At 32.5% G+C, this 25,560-nt stretch overlaps 4 protein-coding genes across 4 annotated transcripts; 2 read left to right on the forward strand and 2 right to left on the reverse strand.

Moving 5' to 3' along the window:
• The first annotated feature begins 69 nt into the window (after positions 1-69).
• Positions 70-3,322, forward strand: LOC105796558 (cytochrome P450 CYP749A22). The gene is made up of 6 exons (XM_012626303.2): positions 70-169; positions 431-988; positions 1,090-1,313; positions 1,932-2,164; positions 2,244-2,622; positions 2,702-3,322. Exons 2-6 carry the CDS (start codon positions 727-729, stop codon positions 3,137-3,139), a joined length of 1,536 nt encoding a protein of 511 aa, XP_012481757.2. The 5' UTR covers positions 70-169; positions 431-726; the 3' UTR covers positions 3,140-3,322.
• Positions 3,323-5,826: 2,504 nt separating this feature from the next.
• Positions 5,827-7,891, forward strand: LOC128039711 (cytochrome P450 CYP749A22-like). The gene is made up of 5 exons (XM_052627959.1): positions 5,827-6,182; positions 6,270-6,493; positions 6,566-6,792; positions 6,869-7,247; positions 7,342-7,891. Exons 1-5 carry the CDS (start codon positions 5,909-5,911, stop codon positions 7,780-7,782), a joined length of 1,545 nt encoding a protein of 514 aa, XP_052483919.1. The 5' UTR covers positions 5,827-5,908; the 3' UTR covers positions 7,783-7,891.
• Positions 7,872-10,547, reverse strand: LOC105796553 (uncharacterized). Its single transcript, XM_012626297.2, has 3 exons — positions 9,683-10,547; positions 8,261-9,597; positions 7,872-8,133 (listed from the first exon to the last, which is right to left on the reverse strand). The coding sequence occupies exons 1-3, from the start codon at positions 10,338-10,340 to the stop codon at positions 8,074-8,076; spliced, it is 2,055 nt and encodes a 684-aa protein (XP_012481751.1). The 5' UTR covers positions 10,341-10,547; the 3' UTR covers positions 7,872-8,073.
• Positions 10,548-10,675: 128 nt separating this feature from the next.
• Positions 10,676-13,884, reverse strand: LOC105796556 (protein PHR1-LIKE 3). Its single transcript, XM_012626300.2, has 6 exons — positions 13,550-13,884; positions 12,308-12,384; positions 12,070-12,124; positions 11,464-11,542; positions 11,312-11,381; positions 10,676-11,220 (listed from the first exon to the last, which is right to left on the reverse strand). The coding sequence occupies exons 1-6, from the start codon at positions 13,737-13,739 to the stop codon at positions 10,780-10,782; spliced, it is 912 nt and encodes a 303-aa protein (XP_012481754.1). The 5' UTR covers positions 13,740-13,884; the 3' UTR covers positions 10,676-10,779.
• Positions 13,885-25,560: the final 11,676 nt, after the last annotated feature.

Genomic DNA, 25,560 nt, shown 5'->3' on the forward strand with positions numbered 1-25,560 from the left:
CTGGAGCACTTGCCCAAAATGTCGCCGTATCAATAGGCTATTTATTTAAGCCAAAATTTTTTCCAAAAAATCTCATTTCTCTCCTCTTTTAAAAAAAACACCTGAAAAACACTCCACTCTCTTCAAAAATTATCCCTATCGGCCCAAGGTTCCGTCCGCGGCGTTGAAGGTAAAATTTCTTTTAGTTATTTATCTATTTATTTTGAAATAAAAATAAAATAAAATAATGAATAAATAAACAAATCGAATAAAGGACCTTGATTTTTTTTTGAATCTGTTTCGATCTCTTTGTTTTTTTATTTAGAATCGGTGTCCCCCTTACATTTTTACAACATATCCGGCTTTATAGCCGAAAGAACGAAGAAAAAAAAGATTAAAGAAAAATCCTCCTTGCTTCTGTTGTTTACTGTTGTTGCTTTCATTTTTGCAGGTGACCGGCGGCAAAACCGTGTCAAACCTTGGGGTGTGCGTCCATTCACGTGGAGGAGGCAGAGGTGATGCGACCGAAGGCCCTAGGTGCGGCGCCTAGGGTTTTTTGGCTGAAAATTTTTCTTAGTTTTGGGCTAGGGTTATGTTTGGGCCATGTTGGGCCATTGGGCTGGTAGGTTAGGGGGTTTGGGTTTCTGTTTTGGATAATGGGCTAGTGGGCTTATTTGTTTTATTTTCTCTGGTGGGCCGAGCAAATTTGGGCTTCTACAAATACGAGAAGAAAACAAGACTGGCGTGATGGGGCTTGTAATTCTTGTCCCATGGAGTTTCTTCCTCATAGCTTTAACAAAGTTCCTTTATCATTACCTGTGGGTACCTCTTCGTATACAGCATATGATGAATTCACAGGGAATCAAAGGACCTCCTTACAGATTCATCCATGGCAACAACAAAGAAGTTACCAAAATGAAAAAGGAAGCATTAAGCAAAGCTGTGGGCTTGACAGATGATTTATTTCCCAGATTACAACCGCATATTTATTCCTGGATCAATACATATGGTGAAGTGGATGCTTGTTTTTTCACCATGATTTATTATAACTTCTGCTTATCTAGCTTTAAGAAAAAGATGGACACTTTTTGTTTTTTGTTGTGTGATTAGGGAAGAATTTTGTTTATTGGAATGGCGTTCGAGCTGAAGTGGTGATTTCAGAACCTGAATTGATCAAAGAGATTATGAAAAATAGTGAGACAATTTTTCAGAAAAGGAAGCTTACGGATGTTGGTGCGAAGCTACTGGGAAATGGGCTTGCGTTCATTGAGGGAGAAAAATGGGCAAAGCATCGAAAGCTGGCCAATCATGCTTTTCATGGGGAAAGCCTAGAGGTAAATCCTCCAAATCTATAAATTAGTTGTAATTAATTTATAAGAATTATACATACACAGCATGTGAAGTTTACTCCTTCTAACATTTATATATTTTGTCAATTTAGTCTTTGTTCTTTTAATTGAATTTAATCATTATTTTTTCAAAAAAGAGTCCACCTATGCTTCATGCTAATATAACACTATTTATTTTATATGTCACGCCTAATAAATAATTTAAAATTTTAAAATATTCAAAATTCAAAATAATATAAAATTTTCATAAATATTCAAAAGATTAGAATGGAGTACCTCTAAATAGTCAATAGGGCTGCAATATATAAAATTTTAATATTTTAATCAATATTTTCATTAGAAATAACAATTCAACTCTTTTGAAATCAATATTTTCATCAGAAGCAATAATTCAACTTTTTGAAAGCTTGAGCGTAAAATTCGATTTTTATAAAAAATTGAAAATCAAATTTAACTCAAAGAAGAATAAAGACTAAGTTGAGAAATAAATGTAAATGTTGATAATTAAATTTGAAATTATGCTGTAATATATGGGTGAAGTTTTGTATTGTTGACTAAATCTTATGTTGCTACTACTTAAATATTGGAGGGTTGTTTGGGCAGAACATGACCCCAGCAATAATTGCTAGTGTTGAAACCATGCTAGAAAAGTGGAAAGGCCTAGAAGTCAAAGAGATTGAAGTGTATAATGAATTTAGATTCTTGACTTCGGAAGTGATTTCCAGAATAGCTTTTGGTAGCAATTACTTGGAAGGGGAGAAGATTTTTGCCATGTTGAACAAGTTGAAAATACTTGTGAGTCAAAATATTCACAAGACTGCGATTCCTTTCATCAAGTATGTTTCCCCTAACCTTAGTTAATCCCTATGGATTTAATTTTTTATATAGAGAGCTGACCTTTGTTTGCTTATACAGCAAGTTATGGAAACCTGCTGATATGCTAGAATCTGAAAAACTCGAAAAAGGAATACAAGATTGTGTGATGGAGATGATTAAGAAAAGAGAAGACAATGTTGTGAGTGGAGAAGCTGATAGCTTCGGCACTGATTTTCTGGGATTACTAGTAAATGCTTATCATGATTTGGACGATAAAAACAGGGTTTCATTGGAAGACTTGGTAGGTGAATGCAAAACAATCTACTATGCTGGACGGGAAAATGTTAATTCATTGCTTGCATGGATAGTCTTGCATTTGGCAATCCATGGAGATTGGCAAGAAAAAGCGAGAAGAGAGGTGATTGACATATTTGGTAACCAAAATCCGCATCTCGAAGGCATTGCCAAACTCAAAATAGTAAGCAAACTATCTAACTGGAAATTCAAATTGGCATCAACATGATGTAATCTAACATGTTTTTCTATTTTCCAAACAGATGACCATGATCATCAATGAAACTCTAAGATTGTATGGTCCTTCACATGGCCTGCCCAGAACAGTCGCAAGAGAAGGACAATTGGGAAAGTTTATCTTGCCTGCTGATATAGATATTCTGTCTCTAAATATTGGACCTCACCGTGACCCTCACTTGTGGGGGGATGATGTGCATCTTTTTAAACCGGAGAGATTCGCCGAAGGGATTGCCAAAGCTACCAATTTCACCGCAGCTGCATTTTTCCCCTTTGGATTGGGACCTCGATCTTGTGTTGGTATGACCCTTGCAACCATAGAAACCAAGATTGCTCTCTCCATGATTCTACAACGTTACACCATTACCATTTCCCCTACCTATGTCCACTCTCCAATAGCTATTATCACCATTCAACCACAACATGGAATTCAAATAATACTTGAGCCGCTGCATAGCTGCTAAGAACTAGGGGCTTAATATAGTTAGTTCGTGTATGGAAGACATTTAATATGTCTAAGGTTCTAGCATTTGCAGCCCCTTCCCTATTCCTAGCTATGCCCATCTTTATACATAATTAAATGCAAGTAGCTACTACTTTCCAAGATGGCGAAACATGCTACCAATAAAAAATGTTTGTTTTTATTATTGTTGATCAATTTTATTGGAAACTGAGGCAAAAAAAAATTCACAAGACAATTACTACATTGGTTCAAAAAATTTAAAATGTCTCAAATCGAAAAACTCGATAAAAATCTAAATAATTCTAATTGAAATTAACTGGAATCAAACAACCCAAATCTTTATTTACTTAAATCCAAAATGATTTAAAAAATTTAAAACCCCAATTAACTTGGTTAATTGGTAGTCTCTCAATCATTAATAAATTTTATTTTGGTCACCTAACTATGAAACGTGATAAAATGGTCATTCAACTATTCGACTTTTTCTCTTTTAGTCACCACCCATTAAATTACTAACGGGAAGATAACTTGACCGTTTTAAAATTTGTATAATAGGAACTTTAGCCCTCAACATTCATACATTGTGTTAATTTAGTATTGATTGTAAAAAATTTAACCCACAATATTTACCCATTACGCAATTTGGTCTTTTTTGTAATTTTGCCTTTCTTCGTGATTTTGAGGGTTTATTTTAAAATAATAAGAAAAAAAATAAAACTATTATCTTGGATTTTTGGTATTTAGGGTTTAGGGTTCGTTTTGGTATATGTTGGGTCAAATTTAACTAATAAATTTGTTTTTTTAGCTTTTTAGGTTAAATGGTCACAAAGAAAAGCGAAACAACAAAAAAGACCAAATTACACAATGTGTAAATATTGAGAGTTAAATTTTTTTAGAATCTAGAATAAATTGACACAATGTATAAATGTTGAAGGTTAAAATTGCTATTATGTGAAATTTAAAAGCTGTCACGATTTCTTTTCATTAATCATTTAACGACGGGTGACCAAAAAAGATAAAATCAAATAGTTGAGTAGTCATTTTGCAACTTTTCATAATTGAGTGACTAAAAAAGAAACTTACCAATAGTTTGTTATCTTGTACGATGCACGGCTTTGATTGTATATATCAATTAAAAATGTATTACATTTATTTATTAAAAATTATTGCAAAATCTATAACCTTTGAAAGAGTAAAAATATAAATTTTTAATTTTTAGAATTTTGATAGTTTATATTATGATTTATGATATATTTATACTGATTTTAATTTAATTTGTTAAAAACATTTTATGTTGAAAAATAAAATAAAATAAATATGTTTGTAAACCATATGCAAGTTTACCATTTATAAGGGAATAATTTGAAATTATTCAAATTTCCTTGAATTATTGAAATTATTTAAATTTCCTTAAATTAACTGAGTTGCTGAATATAAATACTAACAATGTGGGTGAAAATTTTGTGTAATAACATTAAAATAAACAAAAGTAATAAACATGAAGTTTTGGTCGTAGTGTTAAAGTTGAGGTTTTATGCATATCAATGGCATGGTTCAAATCTAATTATCTGCAATATTTATTGGTTTATTTAAAATTGTATAAAAGAAAACGAAAGTACCCTTATAAGAATATAACTTATTTCAAATATGTAAGTGTAATTTAGTAATATCTATTATTGAGTTAGTGTCCGGTTGACTCTTAATACTAACTTAGTCACAGTTTAAATAATAGTATAGATATAGAGACGAAATTATATTAGAAATTAAAGTATAGAAATTAAATCTTAAAATTTGGCATAATAGAGGACCAAAACTAAAATTTAACTATTTTTCTATAATGTAAAAATATAAGGATAAACTATCTTGGTAGTCACTCAACTACTTGTAAATTTCTTTTTGATCACCCAACTATGAAAAATTACAAAATGAAAATCCAACTATTCGACTTATTCATTTTGGTCATCAACCGTTAAATTACTAATAGGAAGAAAACTTGATAGCTTTTAAAATTGGTATAATAACAACTTTAGCCATCAACATTTATACATTGTATCAATTTAGTTTGGATTTTAAAGGTTTTACCTCAACATTTACACATTGTGTAATTTGGTCCTTTTGTAGTTTTATTTTCTTTTGTGACATTGAAGGTTAATTTTAAAATAATGTGAAAATATGAAAAATATTATCTTGAATTTTTGGTATTTCCATTTTGGTATATTTTCAATCAAATTTAGCTGATAAATTTGATTTCTAGCTTTGCAAAATGTTCACAAAGAAAAGCAAAATTATAAAAGAATAAATTACATAATATGTAAATATTGAGGGTTTTAAAATTTTTAAAATCAAGACTAAATTGACACAATGTATAAATGTTGAGAATTAAAATTACTATTATACTAAATTTAAAAGTTGTCACACTATCTTTCCGTTAATCATTTAATCGTTATCTGACTAAAACAATATTTTTTAATAATTGAATGATTATTTTATAATTTTATTGTAAAAAGAAAATTACCCATAGTAAAAAAAAAAATACCAATAGCAGTCCCACGTGTTAACAAAGGAAGTCCAAAAAATATGTGTAGATTATGGTCATGATTGTGACTTGTGAGAACTTGAAAATAATAATTGTCAAGACCGTAAAAATTGAGAAATAAAGAAAGAAAGAAAAATAAATCTAATTATCTCCTCTACTATGTGGTACCTGTCAACCTATTATAAACGCAAAAGCTAAAGCACCATTTCAATTCATTGCTGGGAGAAAACGAACATGAGTGCCTTGACGAAGCTTGCAATTCTTTTTCCATGTTGTTTCATCCTCGTAGCTTTTGTAAAGCTCCTTTATGATTACTTATGGAGACCTCTCCGTCTACAGCATATGATGAGTTCACAGGGAATCAAAGGCCCTCCTTACACCTTCATCCATGGCAACAACAAAGAAGCTGCCCAAATGACAATGGAAGCCTTAAGCAAACCAATGGCCTTAAGACATGATATATTTCCCAGAGTACAGCCACATGTTTACTCATGTGTCAACAGATATGGTAAGAGCTATGCATGTTTTGCACTATGGTTTCGATCTTCTAGTTCTAAGAAAAAATGGACCCTTTTTTTGTTTATTGCTTGATTAGGGAGGAATTATCTTGCTTGGGACGGTAATCGACCTGAACTGGTGATTACGGAAGCTGAACTTGTCAACGAGGTTCTGAAACATAGTGTGACAACTTTTCCAAAAAGGAAGCCTACTTTTTTTCTCACTGGGCTATTTGGGAATGGGCTTGTGACAGCTCTGGGTGAAAAATGGGTGAAGCAACGGAAGTTGGCGAATTATGCTTTTCATGGGGAAAGCTTAAAGGTAAAACACTCCAAACATGTGAAATTAGTTGTCTAAATCTTTCTTATATATGTTGAAGGATTGATTGTGCAGAACATGACACCAGCTGTGATTGCTAGTGTTGAAACAATGCTAGAAAAGTGGAAAGGCTATGTAGGCAAAGAGATAGAAGTATATCATGAATTTAGATTATTGACCTCGGAAGTGATATCCAGAACAGCTTTCGGTAGCAGTTACTTGGAAGGGGAGAAGATTTTTGACATGTTGAACAAGTTGTCAATAATTAGGAGCCGAAATCTTTCGAATACTCCTTTGATCAAGTATGTTCCCTTCTAAAAGCTTAACTGATCCCTCAGTTTTTGTCAATACATAGCTGACCTTGGTTTGCTTTTACAGCAAGTTATGGAAATCTGCTGATATGCTAGAGTCTGAAGAACTTTCAAAAGGAATACAAGATTGTGTGATGAAGATTGTTAAGAAAAGAGAAGACAAAGTTGAGAACGGAGAAGCCAATAGCTTCGGCAATGATTTTCTGGGATTACTTGTAAAAGCCTATCATGATCCAGACAAAAATAACAGGCTTTCAATGGAAGACTTGGTGGATGAGTGCAAAACATTCTACTTTGCTGGACAAGATACTGTTAATTCCTTACTTGCATGGATGGTCTTCCTTTTAGCAATTCATGGAGACTGGCAAGAGAAAGCAAGAAGAGAAGTGTTTGAGATATTTGGTAACCAAATTCCAGATTCTGAAGACATTTCTAAACTCAAAATCGTAAGTAGACTGTCAAAAGCTGGTGTATATTACTATGCCTTTAGTACATTAAATTCTTTAATTGTAATCTGATTCATTTTTATTCTGCAAACAGTTGACCATGATTATTTACGAAACTCTAAGATTGTATGGTCCATCAATTGCCATGATGAGAAGAGCTGAAAGAGAAGTTCGGTTAGGGAAGCTAGTCTTGCCTGCTAATCTAGATCTTCTAGTTGTACATTCTGCAGCTCACCATGACCCTCAACTATGGGGAGATGAGGTACATCTTTTTAAACCAGAGAGATTCGCAGAAGGGATTGCCAAAGCTATCAATTACAATGTAGGTGCATTTTGTCCCTTTGGATTGGGACCTCGGAATTGTGTTGGTATGAACTTTGCAATCACAGAAGCGAAGATAGCACTCTCCATGATTCTACAACGCTACACCATTTCCCTTTCCCCTGCCTATGTCCACTCACCAATACCTTATATCACCGTTCAACCACAACATGGAATTCAAGTAATACTCGAGTCACTGCATAACGATGCGTAATGTAACATAGCTGCTAAGAATTCGGGGTTTAAATAAGTTTATTATGTATTCACCTTCAACTTGTTTAAGTCAAAATTTAGTGAAAAATAATTATTATTATTCTATAAAATTTATATGTCAACCAGTAATTATATAATACGATCAACATAAGCTCATTTCAGTCAGGAACCTGCAGAGCTAGTAAGTCATAAAATTTTTGCTTAACAAGTACATTTTTTTGCAGAAAACTTACTAGTGCAGTTGTATGAACGTTTAAATCGAAACCTTCAAACCGAGGTACCAATCACCCTTTTAAATGCTTCCTAATCCTCCTAAAGAAGCACTTTGCTTATGTCTTTTCTTTGACATTACCTGAAATCATACAGCTAGAGCAATAAATTAATGGTGCTCATCTCAACATCTTCAATATCTTATGTTTATTTTAAGGAACTATAATAAATATCCTATAGAGTTGATCGTGTAGAGAGCAAAAGAGCACCTTAGAAGATGGAGGGAGCAATGGTGCCTGTGGTAGAGCCTTCCCCGATTCGGTTAATTGTCGTCTATCTCGAAGCTGAGTTGCAATATCTTCCATTATTTGCAACTCAACTTGTTCCCTTCCCTTGTTGCCCGCAGGGAAGTTGAGCTTCTCTCTTCCCAGTTGTACAATCTTTAGCCTTTCTCTGAGCCACCCAACTTCATTGTCAATCTTTAACCTTTCATAATCAAAAGCCGACTTCGATTTTCTATGCAAATATTTCGGTCGTGAAGGATGAATTGGTGGTAATCCTTCCAATCTCTCCGAACTGTTTCCTTTCCTGCCAGGCTCAATTTCTATCCCACCGATGGTTTGATTATCACATGTTTTAGGTGAGTTTGAGGAAACACCGATCAACTTCTTCTCGATTCTTTTTTCACCCTCTTTGTTCTTCACATTTGATGCGTTGTTAATGACATGAACATCGAGTACACGGAAATCAGAACCAGAATCTGATCTATGTAAACCTTTTCCGAGATTCTCCACTTTTTCGTTGTTGTATGGGAAAATCATCTTAGCCTCGGTTGTCTTCAGTGCCAAATGTTGGTGTGGATTGGTTTCGTTGCATTGCTCCTTATCTTCTACAATGGCATTAATCTCATCGTCACTTCTAAACATATGTGCATCACTATTTTCAATACTGGAACTCAAAAAGGTAGCAGCTTCATTGAGTTCGGTGACCGCTATCCCTTCCACAAAATCGATGTTAACTTTCGTCTTGTCCTTCTCTCTGAACAAGTCATTGACCTGCTGAACTCGCAGTAGCTCCCACTCACTTGACATCCCTGGTTCCTGCGTGGCTGCAGTATCATACATATCAGCATCCAGTTGCTCTTTCCCGTATAACATTTGCTTGTAAGATTCAGTTTCCTTCTCCAAGAAATACTTTTCCTTTTCTCTCCTTAATAAGATCTCTTTGAGAATGTTCATTTCTTCAGCATCATATGTGAATTTCGCCTCGATCATCCTCCGGTACTGCTTAGCTTCCATCTCAATGGCTGCCTTCTCTTCTTGCAAACGTAGTATCATCGCCATAGCCTCATCAGCAGCAGTGGCAGCAGCGTTTCTCTCTTTCTCGAGCTCAATGTAAAGAGCAGCACAAGTAGCGTGCTCTTCATCGAGAGCTTGTCCCAAGACTCTGCCGCCATCAAAATCTTGAGCCGATGCCGAGCGCTTGATAGCCATTGCTATTTCCTTTTCATCCACCGATTTATTCTCAGCAAAAGAGTCATAATCCATTTGTGAACCCTGAAAACTTTGCTTAGGCCCTCCAATATCTTTTGCAGTTTCCTTGCCATCTAAAAAGTACAGAACTATGAACACATTAGACTTGAAATGAACATAATAAAAAAACCAAAGGAAGGTTTCGTAAAAGATCATCACCTTCGGAATGAACCGGAGTCGTACTCTCTTCGGTAACATCATTGCCAAGTTTAACAAAAGTAGCAGAAGAATTGAAACCAGTTGGTGTCGTAATGGAAACCAATGGATCATTTGGAGAAGATGAAACTTTTCCACCAAGAAAACTATCAATTCTCTTGCGTCGCCTAATACCAACTTTAGGCCTCCCTTTCCATTTATGAATTTGCCCAAAGTTTCCATTTTTCACACCAACAAAAGTATTCTTCTTCCCATTCCATGAACTAGAAGAAGCTTCCCTTTCCATTTCTACTTTCCCATCCTGCCAATAATCCGAATTCAATTGGCTATTGCGTAGCTCATCATCATCGTCATCTTCTCCATCATCATAAAAGTTGTTCCAAATAGCATCAAAAGGGAGTCTTTTCATAATAGAATATTGAACAGGTGAGATTCTAAGGCATGGATCATGAACTAACGTGGCTTGGAAACGATTTTTCTTTTCCAAGTACCCAAACAATCCATTACAAGGACAAGGCAAAGACAGTCCAAATAAACCCAGAAATCTTGAAGCCAAATAAGCCAGAGTTGATCCACAAAGATATAAATAAGCTATGAATAGATCAAGGAAAGCACCCACAATACCAGTGAATGTCCATGAATTCATCACATTGCATGCCATTGAAAAAGTACCAAGTTTTCGTATTTGGAACAGATAGTTACAATCCGGGTAACTCACCCCGTGTTGGTTTTGATTATCTCAGTCATTTGAGACTAAAAAACTCATCAAAAATTTGGTCCTTGAATCAACATAAAGGTTGAGGAAGAATAGGAGAGAAAGCGGGCTTCTTTTCTGAAAGTTTCTATTTTTATTTTGACCAATTGAATTGGATGGCATTTATGGTCGAATTATAATTGAATCGATTCAGTTCGAATTTTTAGGTAACCCCATATTCAAAAGGATCAGCTCTTAGCATATATATATATATATATATATATAGAACAATGATAATACAGTTGAAAAAAAAAACTACATTTTAGATTAACTAGACAGAAGAGTAAAACAAAAAGAAAATATAATAAGAGAAGGTACCATTTCTAAGATGGAAATGTCTTACAACTCAACTAATATTAGGCATTACCCACTCTATTTCTTGCCTTATGCCACCCAAGGGAAAAGGGTCACCGATACCAAATGGGGGCCTTGGCCTTTTCATTGTAACGGCCTGTGACCCGACACCCGTTTGTGACAAAGGGCTTCTGCTGGAAGTCAAGAAGCTTTCAATGGAGCAGTCACCAATTCGGGTTGGCATATTGGAAGCAGTTTTGTTCTCTAGAGCTGCAGTGAATTCAGACAAGGAAGGCAATTTTATGTTATCGAGAGGGATCATCCCTTGACAATCGTTAGATACCTTGATAGCCAATTCGGAAAGTTCTTCTCTGGCTGCTTCTAGACCAGTAGAAGCAGCAGCCTCATCATTCAGTGCTGTACAAGCTTTCTCCAGTATTGACTGTAGGTATTTGCCTTGTGCTTCAATCCGGAGTTGAAGACGACGTTGTACCTGCTAAGTGAAACCGTTAGTGTGCAGAAAAAAAATGTGTAACTACAAGGGTGACAAACATCATTATGAGGTGACCAGAATTCTGACCAACCTCCAACTGTTCATGTAGTTTTCGTTGAACTTCCATCTGCACTCGAAGAGCTTCAGTAACCTGGTAACCACTGTTCGGAAGATGGAATCCAGTATTCATATGAAATTCAAGAAAGCTAACAAGACCATCAAGCAAGAGCAAAAAGAACATACTCATTCACGTCTTGCGCAACCATTCTCGAAGATGCTGTTGTAGATGAGCCAGTGTCCTGTCTTTCTGCAATTGAGGAAACTGAAACACCAAGAAATATACTTTTATCAATCAACTAAGAATATGTCTAACAATTATCTGCCATCTATCAGTTCACATAAAATAATTCTCTGGACCTCCAACGAGAACCAATATACCACATAAACATGGCAGAAACGAGAAAATCATATAAAACCAAGTTCAAAAACAATTTCGGAAATTTTATGAAACCCTGAAGAGCACATAACTAAAAAAGTTCTAGTACAAAATTTGGAAGCAAATTTTGATGATTTATCAAACCCATGCCTATAAGTACCCCAGAAAGGAAAAAAGTTAATGTCTTCCTATGTGCAGTTTCTTCACTTTGTAGTAAACCGGTCGCATATGATAGAAACATTTTGTCAACAGTCTCTTCTTGACAGAGTTGAAATAGTCAAATTGTGATAGTACTTGCTCATGACTCATTGAGCCAATCAAAGGTAGAAGACTAAAATAAGGTAAAAGGAAGAAGTTACCATATTCATTAATGAATAAACTAATTAATAGTTTAAAGAGAATGAGTCTCCTACCATCCTTAGAGTTATCAGTTGATTCCTTGGCAGATTGTTTCCCTAGTCGGTATTTCTGCAAAAACGGAGGCAACGGTATTTCAATTAGCTTAGCCGGTAAAGCCATCTCCTCCCAACAAAAACACATACAGATAAAAATGGGTGCACATAAAAGTTCAAACCGAGCAAAGGCATGAAAGCACTAATATAACAAGGGAACAACTTCATGTCGTGACCATTGATGTGGGTAACAGCGAACCTGAAGATGTGATTTCAAGTGATAGAGGGTAAGGCCTTTTACTCCCATTGTTCTCATAATAGTCTTAGGGGTTGCTTCTGCAATGCATTTCAAGACGTTACATCAAGATTCATAACTTTACAACAACAAAATGCCAGTTCATACAAGACATAAGAGAAGGGGACATGAAGGTCGAGTCTTAAAATGCCATTGTTAATCAACTAGGTTGGTTCACATTGTATCACTCCAAGTTAAAACAGAGAAGCATGTATGATATTTTTACAATTGTTTTTTACAATGCTATAATCCTATGGCATAATTTTTAAGGAAGAAAATACTAATACCAAGATTATTCTTGCAGACCAAGACAAAGAACCACAGTTTGCTCAAGTTTGTCTTCCAACTGGAAAGTATGGAGACCAAAATTATTGAACTTAATGGCTCCAAAACTATGTTTTGTCCTATTGGTCGTATTGTATGGCTAGATAAGTACCCCCAGAAACATAACGTGGGCACAAGAACCTACGTGTTTATGCAAATATATGTGGTTCATACAAGTATAAGAAGAAAATCCATGGCAATAAAATATTAAACAAGAGGTCAAAAAATAATAGAATTGGCAGATATATGATAGAAAGAACAAGAAAATGGCAATGAGATAAAGAAAGTTCCAAGATGTCATGATCCATTTTCCAACGATATTAAATGGTGTGCCAATAGAAAACATGATTGCTAAATCATTACCAAACATTACAAAGAAAAAACAATTGTGGCTTGTAATAAAAATCAAAGATGACATGAACAACATGGTAACAACACATCTTTTTCAACAATCAAAAGGAGGATCAAAATGAAACTAAATTTAAAGACAATATAGAAACTAGAATTACCAAAATACAAATTAATAACATGTATTAACTTTAAAACCCAAGTGTTCAAAAGGCCAGTTCTCAAAAGCCAAAAATAATGCTATCAATGTCTCAAAGAACATAATGACTAAATCTCAAAGAAATACTTTTTTTTAAAGAAAAAAAAGTAACCCATATTTCAAGAACTAAAAGCTATAGAGAAGAGATACTTAAAGTACCCAAAATCCAAAAAGCTGATTATTTTTATTTTTTATTTCTTAAAAAGGAACTTTGATTACCACTAATATAACACATTATCATGACCCAATCAAATAAAAACAAATAAAAACAAGCAAAAATCACATTTTTATAGCAAAAAGTAAAAGGAAAGGATAACCCAGAAACAAAAACTTACTGTCAGGGCCGCCGAGTTGAGTAACAGCATCGACAAAACGTTCATGGAGCTCGGCCGTCCATCGGAGTCGAGGCTTGGGGTCGGTTGTTAGGACCAAACAAGCATCACCAGGCAAGTTGGTTCCATCAAGCGACCCTTGATAATCCCCCACACATCCATCTAACGATAACGACCGAATACCCGAGTACATTCTTCTGAAACTTTCTGTTTTTTTTTTCCCGAGAAAGTGATGGAAAATGCAGAGGAAAATCGATGAAAACAATATGAGCTGAGGCCTTTCTCTCGGTGACCCAAAACTGGTCAGAGAAGGAAGAAGATGGGAAGAGATGGAGAGAGAAAGAGAGACAGAAATATAATAGGGAAGTGAGTGAAAATTGAGGCATGCAGAGATTAGGACAGCGATGTGTTGTTGTTTCTTTGTCGTTGTCGTTGTCGTTGTCTTTGTCTGTCTTTCACTTTCTGTCTCTCTCTCTCTCTCTCTCTCTTCCATTTTCTTATTTATACTAAATAAATACATTTTTAAATTCATCTAAAATTTAAAATAAAAAATTCGTTGTTCTTATTTTATTCATTCCATGTGTGCATAAATAATAAGGTTGAATTATTAACGAGTCTGTCGTGAGAAATTCCATATCTTTTAATTATTAAAAGTTAAAACAAATTTATTTATAAATTTTGTTTAAATTTTAATTTTATGTAATTTTATATATTAAATATTAGTTTAATTTAAATTTTATAAATTATATTAATAACCTTATTTTATGTGAACATATTATATACATAATGTGAATTCACTAAAAATAATTATACACTTAAAAATAGAATATAAGATTCGTAATACAAGGAATAGGGTTGATCCCACGTGGATTAATTGGGATTGGTTTGACCGTGTTCAAACTTTTTATAACTACGGCATTTCGTGAGCAATGTCATGTCCACAACTCTTGTCATCCTACCTAAAATAAACAAAGGGATTAAAGTAATACGAAATTAAATAAATAAAAATCGAAGAACATTAAAACAGTAAATAAAAACTGAATTTGAAATTAGATAAAATAAACTCAATTGATGAATATTCTAGCCTCAGTGAAGACATCTCAGAATTGATCATGGACCATGGATGTATTCTCGCTCCCTGATAAGTAGTTATAGTGATCGAAGATGTCCCAACTACTAATTATTCCTTAATCGTAAATTAATTGTGGCAAGCGCTCGACGATTAACCTTTATCGAACAAACGACCCCGAAAGATGCTTCCACGATTTAATCCATCGGCAACTTTGCGAACTAGAAGAACCTAATTCTAATTAATGATTTCAAGGAGTCACCCAATTGTACTCTCAATCAAATTGTGTCAACTTATTTTTTTAATAAAGTAATTCGATGTCGAATTAATTGTATCACCTATATATCATTTTCAATCATGTACAAAGAAAAGAATTATTCTTGAAACAACGCTAAAAATAATACTACGGGATAATCTTATTTATCTCTTGAACCGAAAAAAGTACTCAAATGAAAAAAGTTAAATATGACTCGAATAATTTAGATGAAAATAATTTAGATGAAATCAAACAAAAGAATTAAAATTGAATGAAGTTAAAAATAAAATAAATTTGATTTCTTTTCCCAAACCAAAAGCAAAAGCAAGGACGTGAATTGTTCCCCAATTTTCAGTTTTTTAAGCTGAAATTGGTACCTAGATTTTACTTCTACTCAATTTCTTAAAAGATAGATTTTATTTAAATAAAATATAAGATATAAAATTTAATTTTAATTAAATTCCTAATAAATATATTCACAAATAATATTTAAATAAAAATAATAAAATCTTAAAATTTTAAAAATGTCAAATTATTATTCCTATGTGATTTCATATTTTAATTTGTTCTCGACATTTTGGATTTGCACTATCTGCACTTACATAGATATTAGACAATAAATACAAAATTATTAGCATTGTGCCCAAAAATTTATCTAAATAAAATACATAAATATGTTAATTTCACACCATATCAATACTCAAATCATTATATTTATTCAATCAATATAATTTTTAATGTGTATAATTAAATCAAAATTAAAATTTTATTTATAAATTTAAATCATAATCAAAATTTTATATGTATAATTATATCAAATTAAAATTTATGTATCAAATTACACATTAAATCTACGTTTATATATAAGTTTGACCTTATATTTATTCATTATCACGTATGGAAGAATTTAAAAATAGAAAAGTGTATTTGAAGACCATTTTACCATTAAAGGCCCATTTCCAACTTTATTTATGAAAATGGGCTAATTTTTTCATTATTTACCGAAAAGGGCCGATTTCAGCAAAACGCGTCTACATAGGAGCGTTTTTGGGGGGAATTTTAGGAAAATTCAGCATTAGCCCGTGTTTTTTCCCCAACGGCTATTTGATTTTTTGACCGTTGGGGGTCCAATGGTAAAAAAAATCGACAAAATTCCCCTCCTATTTTTCACATATTATTTCTTCAATTTTCTCTCAAATTTCTCAAAGCTCTCTTTAATTTTGGGAAAAAAGCTCTCTTTAATTTTTTTCTGAATTAGTATTTTTTTATAATTTCAAAAATATTTGATCGTGTTAGCAATGGCCGGGAAATTAATTTGTCTCGATCATAATCATATCTCCTTCGAACAAATGAGAATGGTAAGGGTTAATTTTAATTTTTCAATATTATTTAATATTTTTTTCATTTATGTAATTTTAATTAATTTTTATTTTATATTTTTTTATAACAGTATCTAGATCGGGTGTTACAATGCTATATTCGTAATATGTCTGGTTCTCCATCACCGTTGATAGAGAATTACTTGCGGGAAGCAGGTTTTTGGCACCTGGCCACTATAGGCCGGGGGTGCAAGTTGGACCCGAAACTCATCAGCGCGTTGATAGAGAGGTAGAGACCCGAGACGCACACATTCCATCTTCCATACGGAGAGTGTACCATCACTTTGGAGGACGTGCAGTTACAATTGGGATTGATAATGGATGGGTCCGCACTCACCGGGTCTATTCAATCTGCTGATTGGGGAGCCTATGCTACAATCTTTTAGGTGCGATTCCGGATAATATTTACGGAGGTTGGATCGAGATGGGCTGGTTATGAGATATATTCTCGAAGCCGAGGAATGATTCGATTGAAGTAGAAAGAATACGATATGCTCAGGCATATATTCTTGAGATGATTGGAGGTTATCTGATGCCGGACTTGTCATGAAACCTCGTACATCTGATATGGCTACTGAAACTCGTTGATTTTAGAGCAGCTGGCGAATTTGGTTAAGGGTCTGCCGTGTTGGCAATATTGTACTGAGAGCTGTACGGGGCGATGCCACCAACTAAAGCCAAAATCAGAGATTGCCTATCACTACTACAATAATGGGCTAGGTTTCACTTTCTATTTTTACGTCCTCGAGTGGACCACTCATATACATTCTCACTCATAACTAGGTAAAATTCATATTAGATTTTACAATTATTACATAGATTTAAAATAAAATTGTATGCTAAAAAATTATTTAATTAGGTGGAATCATTCGGCGAGTTATGTTGGAATACCTACCGCTCTTGAAGATATACGACTTCTATTAGACCAACGTTTGGAAGTGCAAGTAAGTATTAAATAAAACATATATACATAAAATAGTCGTTTTATATTTAGTATTTAGTATTTAGTATTTAGTATTATGTATATAACTAATATTTTTATCATGTTCATATAGTTTCAAAATCCGAACATTTGGCATGTGAAGGTCTCATTGGTCAATTATGCTACCGTGGAGATACACCAGACGAATAGAGTGTTGCAGTAATTTAGATTTCGACAACCGATTCTCTTGGCACCTAAGGTGCTTGATGATGAGCATAAAATTGACTTACAGTAATCAAATACGAATTGGTCGGTATTTTGGTCGAAATATATCGAAATGTGAGAAATCGGTATGATCATATACCTACTAGGGAACCGATCATCGTTCTAGAGTTAGCGTGCGTGCCAGATTACATACCATGGTTTAGGATCCATAGCAAGATATATTTACTGTCGGAAGAGCAGAGGTGTCGGAAAATTCGTATCGAAAAGAAATGACAGGCCCTTTAAATCTAAGGAGAATGGATGATGGCACGGGCCCATCAATAGTGCTTACACAATCACCGGGTGTAATGCCTCAACTGACGACACCTACATCACAGCATCTTCAGATTATGCCAGGTGCGTATCCTAGCCCTTATATGTATCCTAACCCTTATATGTTTCCTTTTTCCAGTCTTATGCCAAGTTGGAATGCATGGCCGGTGCATCTCCTTTCTCTATGACTCAGACTCAATCGATGATATATAGGCTGCCGTCATAGGAGGGGTCACACGAGGCGTCGTCGGGGAGCTCTTCTCATTACCAATCCCTATCACCTTATGGGATTCAAACACCTCCATCGTAGGTAATGCAAACACCTCAGCATTCTTTATTCTATTAAGGTGGGTCATCCTCCCAACACCCACAACCACAACCTCCGCCGGAAGCTGAACCAATGAGAAATCCAGCACGTAACCGTTGATGACCCCCATGTGGCACTGATTCCGACCGACACCAACATTTATTTTTTAATATATTTGTACAAACTATTTTTATATTATTTCATTTAATAAAATAAAAGTTGTTTTTAATATTTTAATAGTAACTTATTTTTATATTTTTAATAAAATAGAAGTTCTTTTAAATAAAGTAATATTTTTATATTTTTAATAAAATAGAAATAATGCAACATAGTTTTATTACAACAACTATTAACTATTTCGATTTGGACAAGATCAAATTGTATAACATGGGTTCCTACACCATCTGCACAACTTCTATTGGTTCGTTCTTTCCCAGATATTCATATTGTTACGTATTTTACTTGAACAAGGTCGATCTTTTGGTTTGCGATGCAATTATATATCTGGTAACAACTTAAACAGAGTAAGCGATACAGACGGCCACTTACGTTCATCTGAGATCGGTGGGAATACGTGTCTCCACACATTGTACATAAGAAAAAAAGAGTAAATAAGTTCTAACAATAGAAAAAAGAGTAAATAAGTTAATTTTTATATCCTCTCTATAAATATTTCTATGATTCAATATATAATTAATTTTGTATTAATTTGGTTGATTAAGTTTCAACTCAATTGGCATCGCTTTTTTAACAACCGTAAGAAGAACATGAATTTGAATGCGCTTAAGTGGACATTGTCCTTCAACTTATGGATGGAAAGGGGAGGTTACGAGTAGTTTAGTAATTATATAATATCATATTAACTCCAATCAGTTCAAATAGATTTTCTTGCATTTGTTGATTCTACTCTTGTGGTCGGTTTGGTTGGTCTGTTAGGTTATCTTCACATCGTTGATTATGTTGCCTATTGGAGTAAAACTGAGTCCAAAGGCGATTCTAGAAGGGGCTGGCATGGGCCCCGGCCCCCTAAAATAAAAAATTATCATTTAGGTCCTTTAAATCTTTTTAAAATTTTAAATTAGTAAAGGTAAAATTATATTTTGGCCCCTTAAAATTATAAAGATATAGACTATAAAAAATTATAGACTATAAAAATATAAAGATATAGACTATAAAAATTAAAATTTCATTCAGCCCCTCCTAAAAAATTGTTCTGGCTTTGCCCTTGATTAGGTCATCTCTTCTTCCTAGATAGGGGGTTTTGTAGTTGAAGTTCCCTTTTAACCTTTAATTCTTCAATTATTTTCTCATTTCTTTTATTTCTTTGGTTGATCTCTTTGTTCTACTACTCTCGATAGAACTTTTGTTGTGTAAAGAGTTGTTCTTCTAACACTCTCATTATTTTTCCTGCATTTTCGTGAATTGTTATGAGTTTGAATAATAATTTTGAGAGGTCTATTCACCCTAACAGACACTAATATTAATGTGATGATACTGGGGACAATACTAGGGTGGATAATACTAGGGTGAAGAATACTAGTAATATTGTAGGCGGCTTCCATAGTAAGAGTGCTGAGGGTTATAAGGATGCTAAGGATCTTGGGAAGATTTTGTTGAAATTGTTGATATTTCATGATGTTGGTTTAAGGTTGGTTTTACATTACTCGCGTTTAGGTCTAAGTTTGCTGTTTCTGGTCTTGGCCTCTTTCTTCTACGATATCAAGGACACTAGTGGTTGAATGAGCCATGTCACCTACACTCACCACACTAATTGTAGATATCAAGTACTTGGGTAAAGGAGACGGTGGTGATGAAACAAAGGTTAGTTCACCCTTAGGGGGCAAAGAGCCATTAGGTGAAGGCAATAATGAACAAGGTAAAAGAGGAGAGGATGATGACTTGAAGGTTCGATGAGAGAATTGAGTGACAGCTGAATGAGGTTGGTTGTATTTATCCCTTCTTAAAGGTGAGAAGGGGTATATACATATGTATACTTAAGGAGACAAGTGGTGGTTCCTAATTATAGTCTCTTTAAGAGCTTTAGCTAAGGGGCAATATGACATCGTAGAGTATGCGGGTGACAAGTAATGCTCGTTCCATCAATATAAATTACTTGTTCAAAAGTAGTGGTTCATGTGTTCTTTAGGTATTGGTTGAATAGTACTATTAATGGAGGTACAAGTGATGCTCGTTCCATCAATATAAATTGCCTACTCAAAAGTAGCAGCTCACGTGTTCTCTAGGTATTGGTTGAATAGTTCTATTAGCGGAGGTATGTTGATGGAATTGATGGCATTTGATGGAGGTAACCTGGTAGCAAATATACTATGTATAACAAAGGTAGTAGATGAGTTATGTAATTCAATTTTGATTATTCAGAAATAAAGAATTCTTTAGTTTTCTCTCTTAACGAAAAAAAAAACTTGTTATACATAAATATCTTGATCACAACATTGGTCCTACCAAAGACCCCTTTATATACACTTTTTTTTTTGAATAGCTTATATACACTTCTTGGTATTAGGGCATAGGGAGTTTTCTTCCACTCATCCATTCTTCAGCCACCACAAACATCCTTTAGCTTCTTCTTCCACCATGGGAGATCGCCATTACTTCTCCCCTTCACCTTAATCATTAATGCTCTCCGCCCTACATGAGTGAACCATTTCAAGCTCGACCACCTTTTCCTTCTTGTAATCCTCCCTTGTTGAAATTTTGCATCAACAAAACTTTATTTTATTTTCTATTTCTTTTAGCTAAGTTGTGTCCTTGTTAAATTCCTTTGAAATAACTTTCACCTTTCTCTTTCTATTTGTGTTGCATCATTGGAGAAAGCACATCATTCATGTGATGAGTAGAGTATGCGCTTGTTGATAATTAGGTCAATTTATGGACTTGAGTTAGCTTCATGGTTTACTATTTGCAAATGTATGTATGTATATATATATATATATATATATATATATATATATATATATGTAAGCTACACTCAAGATCATTAAACTATTAGTAAGTTTACGTTTTGGTCATTTAACTTTAAAAAGTTACAAAATGATCATTGAATTATTCTAAAGTTTTCATTTAAGTCATTAGATTGTTAAAATTGTTGTTGTATGACCTTCTCTATTCGCAATGTTTGTACCAATTGAAAACTTATCTTTCCTTTCTCTTCTACAGTTTAGGTTTTTTTTTCTTCATAAAATAGCTTTAAACATTATAAATTTATGAATCAAAATCCAAACAGCTTTTTCTTTTCAAAATTTCAACATTGATTGTTAATTACTTGGATATAAGGTATGTTCTTTCACTTATCGATGAGTATTAATCCACCGTACCGATTGTAGAATAGTCACTTGGAATTCGCTAGCCGAACTTTAAAAAATCTTAACAACCTAATAACTTAAATAAAAAATTTCAAATAATCCAATGATGAATAATTTACCCATATAATATATCTATATCTATATCTATATATTATATTATTTGAAAGAAGGCAGGCAAAGGAGGGAGTGGAGTAGATGAGGTGGGAAGCTGACAATGGACTTTCGGACAGAAAGCCTACCAGTTTTCTCATATTAGTTTAATAATACTGGACTGCTCACTTGCTCGGCTCTATGGGATTTTTCTAATATGATAATTAAATATAATATAAAATTTTAAAATAATATAAATATGATGGATGACCATAAAAGTATCTTAATATTTTTTAATATGAATTAAAATATATCAATTTTTAGAATCTTATGTGATGGCCTGATGATAAAAAGTGTTCATCACTCCAGATGTGATTCGGGTTTGAATCGCGTTAATCGCATTTGTTATTTACATTTTGTCCTATTATTATAATTCAAAAAATATATATTAATTTTATGTAAATATTTTGAACGAAAAATAATAATATGAATTATCATGTGTTGTGTACTATCTGTCTTTTAACTCTTTAGTGAATATATAGTTTTCGTTTATATTTCAAATGCAAATAAGATTCATGAAAATAATTGGTGTGAAATAGGTTTAGTATTTAGATATTATAAAACTAATATCATAATTATGAAAAGAACAAAAAAAGAAAGTGATTGCATGTCATGCACAGCAAATAAATTGGTGAAGCAGAAATGACATCACAACAAAATTTGACTCACTTTATTGTCACAGCTTTCCGCATTTATTGCTCGGAAATGTTAACAAAGTTGCCCCCCACCCTTTATTCTACTAACAATCCCCATCAAACTAATTTTTGATATTTGATAGTTACATTGGATCTGATTAAATTTTGATATTATGTTTTGCTCCTTTATTTTGTTTTACACTTTTATTAAAAGTTGTGATAAAGGTATTTATCGTCGGGAGTAATTAGGGATTGATTTGAGAGTACTTGAAATTTTAGATTTTTAAATTTTATATATAAATTATAAAGTATTTTAAATTTGGTATCCACATTATATAACATTTGTCATGAAGTCAAAAGATTATGCTTTATATTAACATTGTATTTTTTAGTTTTTAATTATATAACTTTAATAATAATAATAATGTATGATGGGTCTTGAAAGACAGAACTTAAAGGCCTAACATGGATTTTAAAGTCAAATTCTAGAAGTAATTGATTTGATCCATACACATACATATTAGGTTAGTGACTTTCTTATATTTTAATTTGTATGTCTTGCCGAGGAATTATCTTCTTCTCGACTCATTACGCAAAAGATCTCTCAAAAAATATTTTTTGCATAAATTATGTTCTTTCTTTATTTAGCTTATTCTTTTTCCTAATATGTTGTTGTTTAATATATTATTACATTCTTTAGATTTTTGATTAAATTATGGTCAACAAAAGATCGAATTTTTTTAAAGAAAAGGGTGTTAGAAAGCAATAATGATCAATCGGTTCCTCAACCTTTTGTTATTAGTTCAATCTTACGAAAAAATGAATGTGCAATATAGGATGCTTAGTATTGAGGAATAGAACTAAGGCTATGCTTTTTTAATTTAATTTTGGAATTATAATGAATTTTATGAAATTTTTCGTATAGTATTAGTTATTCTTTTTGGATATTGGAAAGAAATATTAAATTTTATATAGTGTAATTTTTTTCTTTTAATTTGTTTATAGTTAAATCATTCATGTTTTAAATTGATTAGTTTGATAAGAAAAAAAAGTATCGGAGAAGAATTAACACTTTTTTAATTAAAAAAAAGCCGTTCGAATTTAGAAGTTTTGCCCTCCTTGGAGTAAAATTCTGGATCTGTCTCTGGTAGCAGTGATTAATTCCCTTGCTGCAAGTGCTTTTCAAATAAATAAATGGTTGATTATGAAATATGCTCCATTCTTATGAGCAGTGATCAAATCTCCGATCACATAGTTAAGGGATGAGGTGAGCAACTATCACACTTTATTATTATTTAAAAATAATAATTTCATTTCTAATAATTAAAATTGAATGGGATGTAATTCAATGGTTTTTTTTTATATAAAATCAAATTTGAAATTAAAAAAGAGGGTAAAAATTGGTGATATTTATGCCAAAATCCTAATTTCTAGTTGAAACAGAATTACTAAATTTGATAAATATGTATTTTGTTGTATTATGATGGTATTTAAAAGGCTAAACTATTAAAATAGTCACTTTTGTTTCCTTTAAGTTATATTTTAGTTACTTATGTTTGAAATATTATGTTTTAGTCATTTATGTTAACGTGTTGTAAAAATTTTTCACTAATCCATTAATTATCGTTAATGGTGTAACGTGGTGACGTGGCATGTTCAATCATCATTTCAATCAAAAATTTTAGGTTAAATTATATAATTGGTTCTCATATTTTTTTTCATTTTGAGCAATTTATTTTTTTCTTTTATGTTCCTTTAACTTTCCCCCATTTTCTCTTTTTTTTTCATTCTCTTATTCTTCTCTCTGCTTTTTCTCCTTTTTTCATCTCTTTTAACGTAAAAGAAAAAAATAAATTACTCAAAATGAGAAAATATAGAGACCAATTGTACAATTTAACCTAAAATTTTCATTTGAAATGATGATTTAACGTGACACATCAGCTTACCGTTACCCCGTTAATGAAAATTAACGTTTCGTGACTACAACACGATAACGTAAGTGACTAAAACATAATATTTCAAACATAATATTTCAAACATAAGTAATTAAAATATAACCTGAGGGAAACAAAAATGACTATTTTGATAATTTACCCTATTTAAAATGCTGTATATTTATATAAATTTAATACATTACTAATTTGCATTATATAAATCATTTTATGTCATGTTTTATTTTTTTAGTATCCTATAACCCTATCATATTATTAAGCATAACCCATCATGGATAATGGGGTTTAATCATTTCTTGAAAACTTACTCTGTTTTTTATGTCGAACTTTAGGTTATTTTGGATGGTCTTATCCTTCTAAAAGAACAAAGATTGAAGAGAATTTTGATTCACACAGATAATCTCGAGGTCGCCCAAGCACTAAGAACGGACACTCCAACTATTTCAACTTCTGCTCTGGTGAGGCGAATCCAAAAGCTACTACAACATAAAAAACATTGGGTGGTTAAACACATCTTAAGGGAGGCTAATTGTGTTGTTGACAAGATTGCTAAATCGGTCTCTACTGATAAGGTGAGAGTGAACGTGTTGACAACAACTCCTGCCGATTTATTCAATGTCATTGATAGAGACAAAATAAATTGTGGTTTTGATATTGTAGGACAAATTTAAGTTCTTTTAGTTTTTGTTTTACCAAAAAAATATTTATAATTTTTACAAAACATTAATTGTTTTTAAAATGATTAGTATATCATAATAATGCATATTTGAGGCATGATTAAAGTATGCTTGCAAAAGGAAAGCCACCTTGTTGGATAGACATTATTAAAATATTTAAAAAAAAAAGGTAAGGTTAGGAACATCTTACCACACAGACACAGACACAGACACAGACACACACATATATATATATATATATATATATATATATATATATTATTTTGGTATTATATTATTAAAATATAGCCATAAAAAATAACATGAAAAATAGCCAATTTGAACACACTTGTCTAGATTTATGCCTGGTTGAGACTTGCTTCTCCTATAACTACCAACCTCCTAATAATTTTTACTTCACTTATAAACATCAATTATTGATCTATCAACGCTTCTATATATATATATATATATATATATATATATATTCATTTTATCATATGAAAAATTAAAATTCTATATTAATGTATTTTAAATCATTTATGATAAAAAATTTGAAAAGCCAAACTAACACCTTCATGGTTTGACCTTCCATAGATTAATTTAGAAGACTAGTTAAATTATGATAATAAAAAATATTTTTATCATTTTAATAATCTAATTTTTATAATTTTTAAAAATTAAATTATTTTTAGAGAGACCAAAGTATAATTCTATTTTATTAATTTAAAATTTAAATAACCTAAATGAAAATTTTCCAATTTAGATAGGTACATCCCTACTCCCACCCTTAATATAAATATATATATAAAATGAAAAATCACAACT

The sequence above is a fragment of the Gossypium raimondii genome, chromosome 3 (assembly GCF_025698545.1).
Source record: "Gossypium raimondii isolate GPD5lz chromosome 3, ASM2569854v1, whole genome shotgun sequence".
Lineage (NCBI taxonomy): Eukaryota > Viridiplantae > Streptophyta > Magnoliopsida > Malvales > Malvaceae > Gossypium > Gossypium raimondii.

Bases quoted from the DNA above. Each gene is read 5' to 3' on its own strand.
- LOC105796558 (XM_012626303.2), top strand. From the start codon at position 727: ATGGGGCTTGTAATTCTTGTCCCATGGAGTTTCTTCCTCATAGCTTTA. The intron at 989-1,089 runs GTGAAGTGGATG...TTGTGTGATTAG, and splicing joins TTCCTGGATCAATACATATG to GGAAGAATTTTGTTTATTGG. The intron at 1,314-1,931 runs GTAAATCCTCCA...TTGTTTGGGCAG, and splicing joins TTCATGGGGAAAGCCTAGAG to AACATGACCCCAGCAATAAT.
- LOC128039711 (XM_052627959.1), top strand. From the start codon at position 5,909: ATGAGTGCCTTGACGAAGCTTGCAATTCTTTTTCCATGTTGTTTCATC. The intron at 6,793-6,868 runs GTATGTTCCCTT...TTGCTTTTACAG, and splicing joins TCGAATACTCCTTTGATCAA to CAAGTTATGGAAATCTGCTG. The intron at 7,248-7,341 runs GTAAGTAGACTG...TTCTGCAAACAG, and splicing joins ACATTTCTAAACTCAAAATC to TTGACCATGATTATTTACGA.
- LOC105796553 (XM_012626297.2), bottom strand. From the start codon at position 10,340: ATGGCATGCAATGTGATGAATTCATGGACATTCACTGGTATTGTGGGT. The intron at 9,598-9,682 runs GTGATGATCTTT...TGTACTTTTTAG, and splicing joins GACTCCGGTTCATTCCGAAG to ATGGCAAGGAAACTGCAAAA. The intron at 8,134-8,260 runs GTGCTCTTTTGC...GTATGATTTCAG, and splicing joins TGCTCCCTCCATCTTCTAAG to GTAATGTCAAAGAAAAGACA.
- LOC105796556 (XM_012626300.2), bottom strand. From the start codon at position 13,739: ATGTACTCGGGTATTCGGTCGTTATCGTTAGATGGATGTGTGGGGGAT. The intron at 12,385-13,549 runs GTAAGTTTTTGT...AATGCATTGCAG, and splicing joins TCAACTCGGCGGCCCTGACA to AAGCAACCCCTAAGACTATT. The intron at 11,221-11,311 runs GTTGGTCAGAAT...TTCACTTAGCAG, and splicing joins AACTACATGAACAGTTGGAG to GTACAACGTCGTCTTCAACT.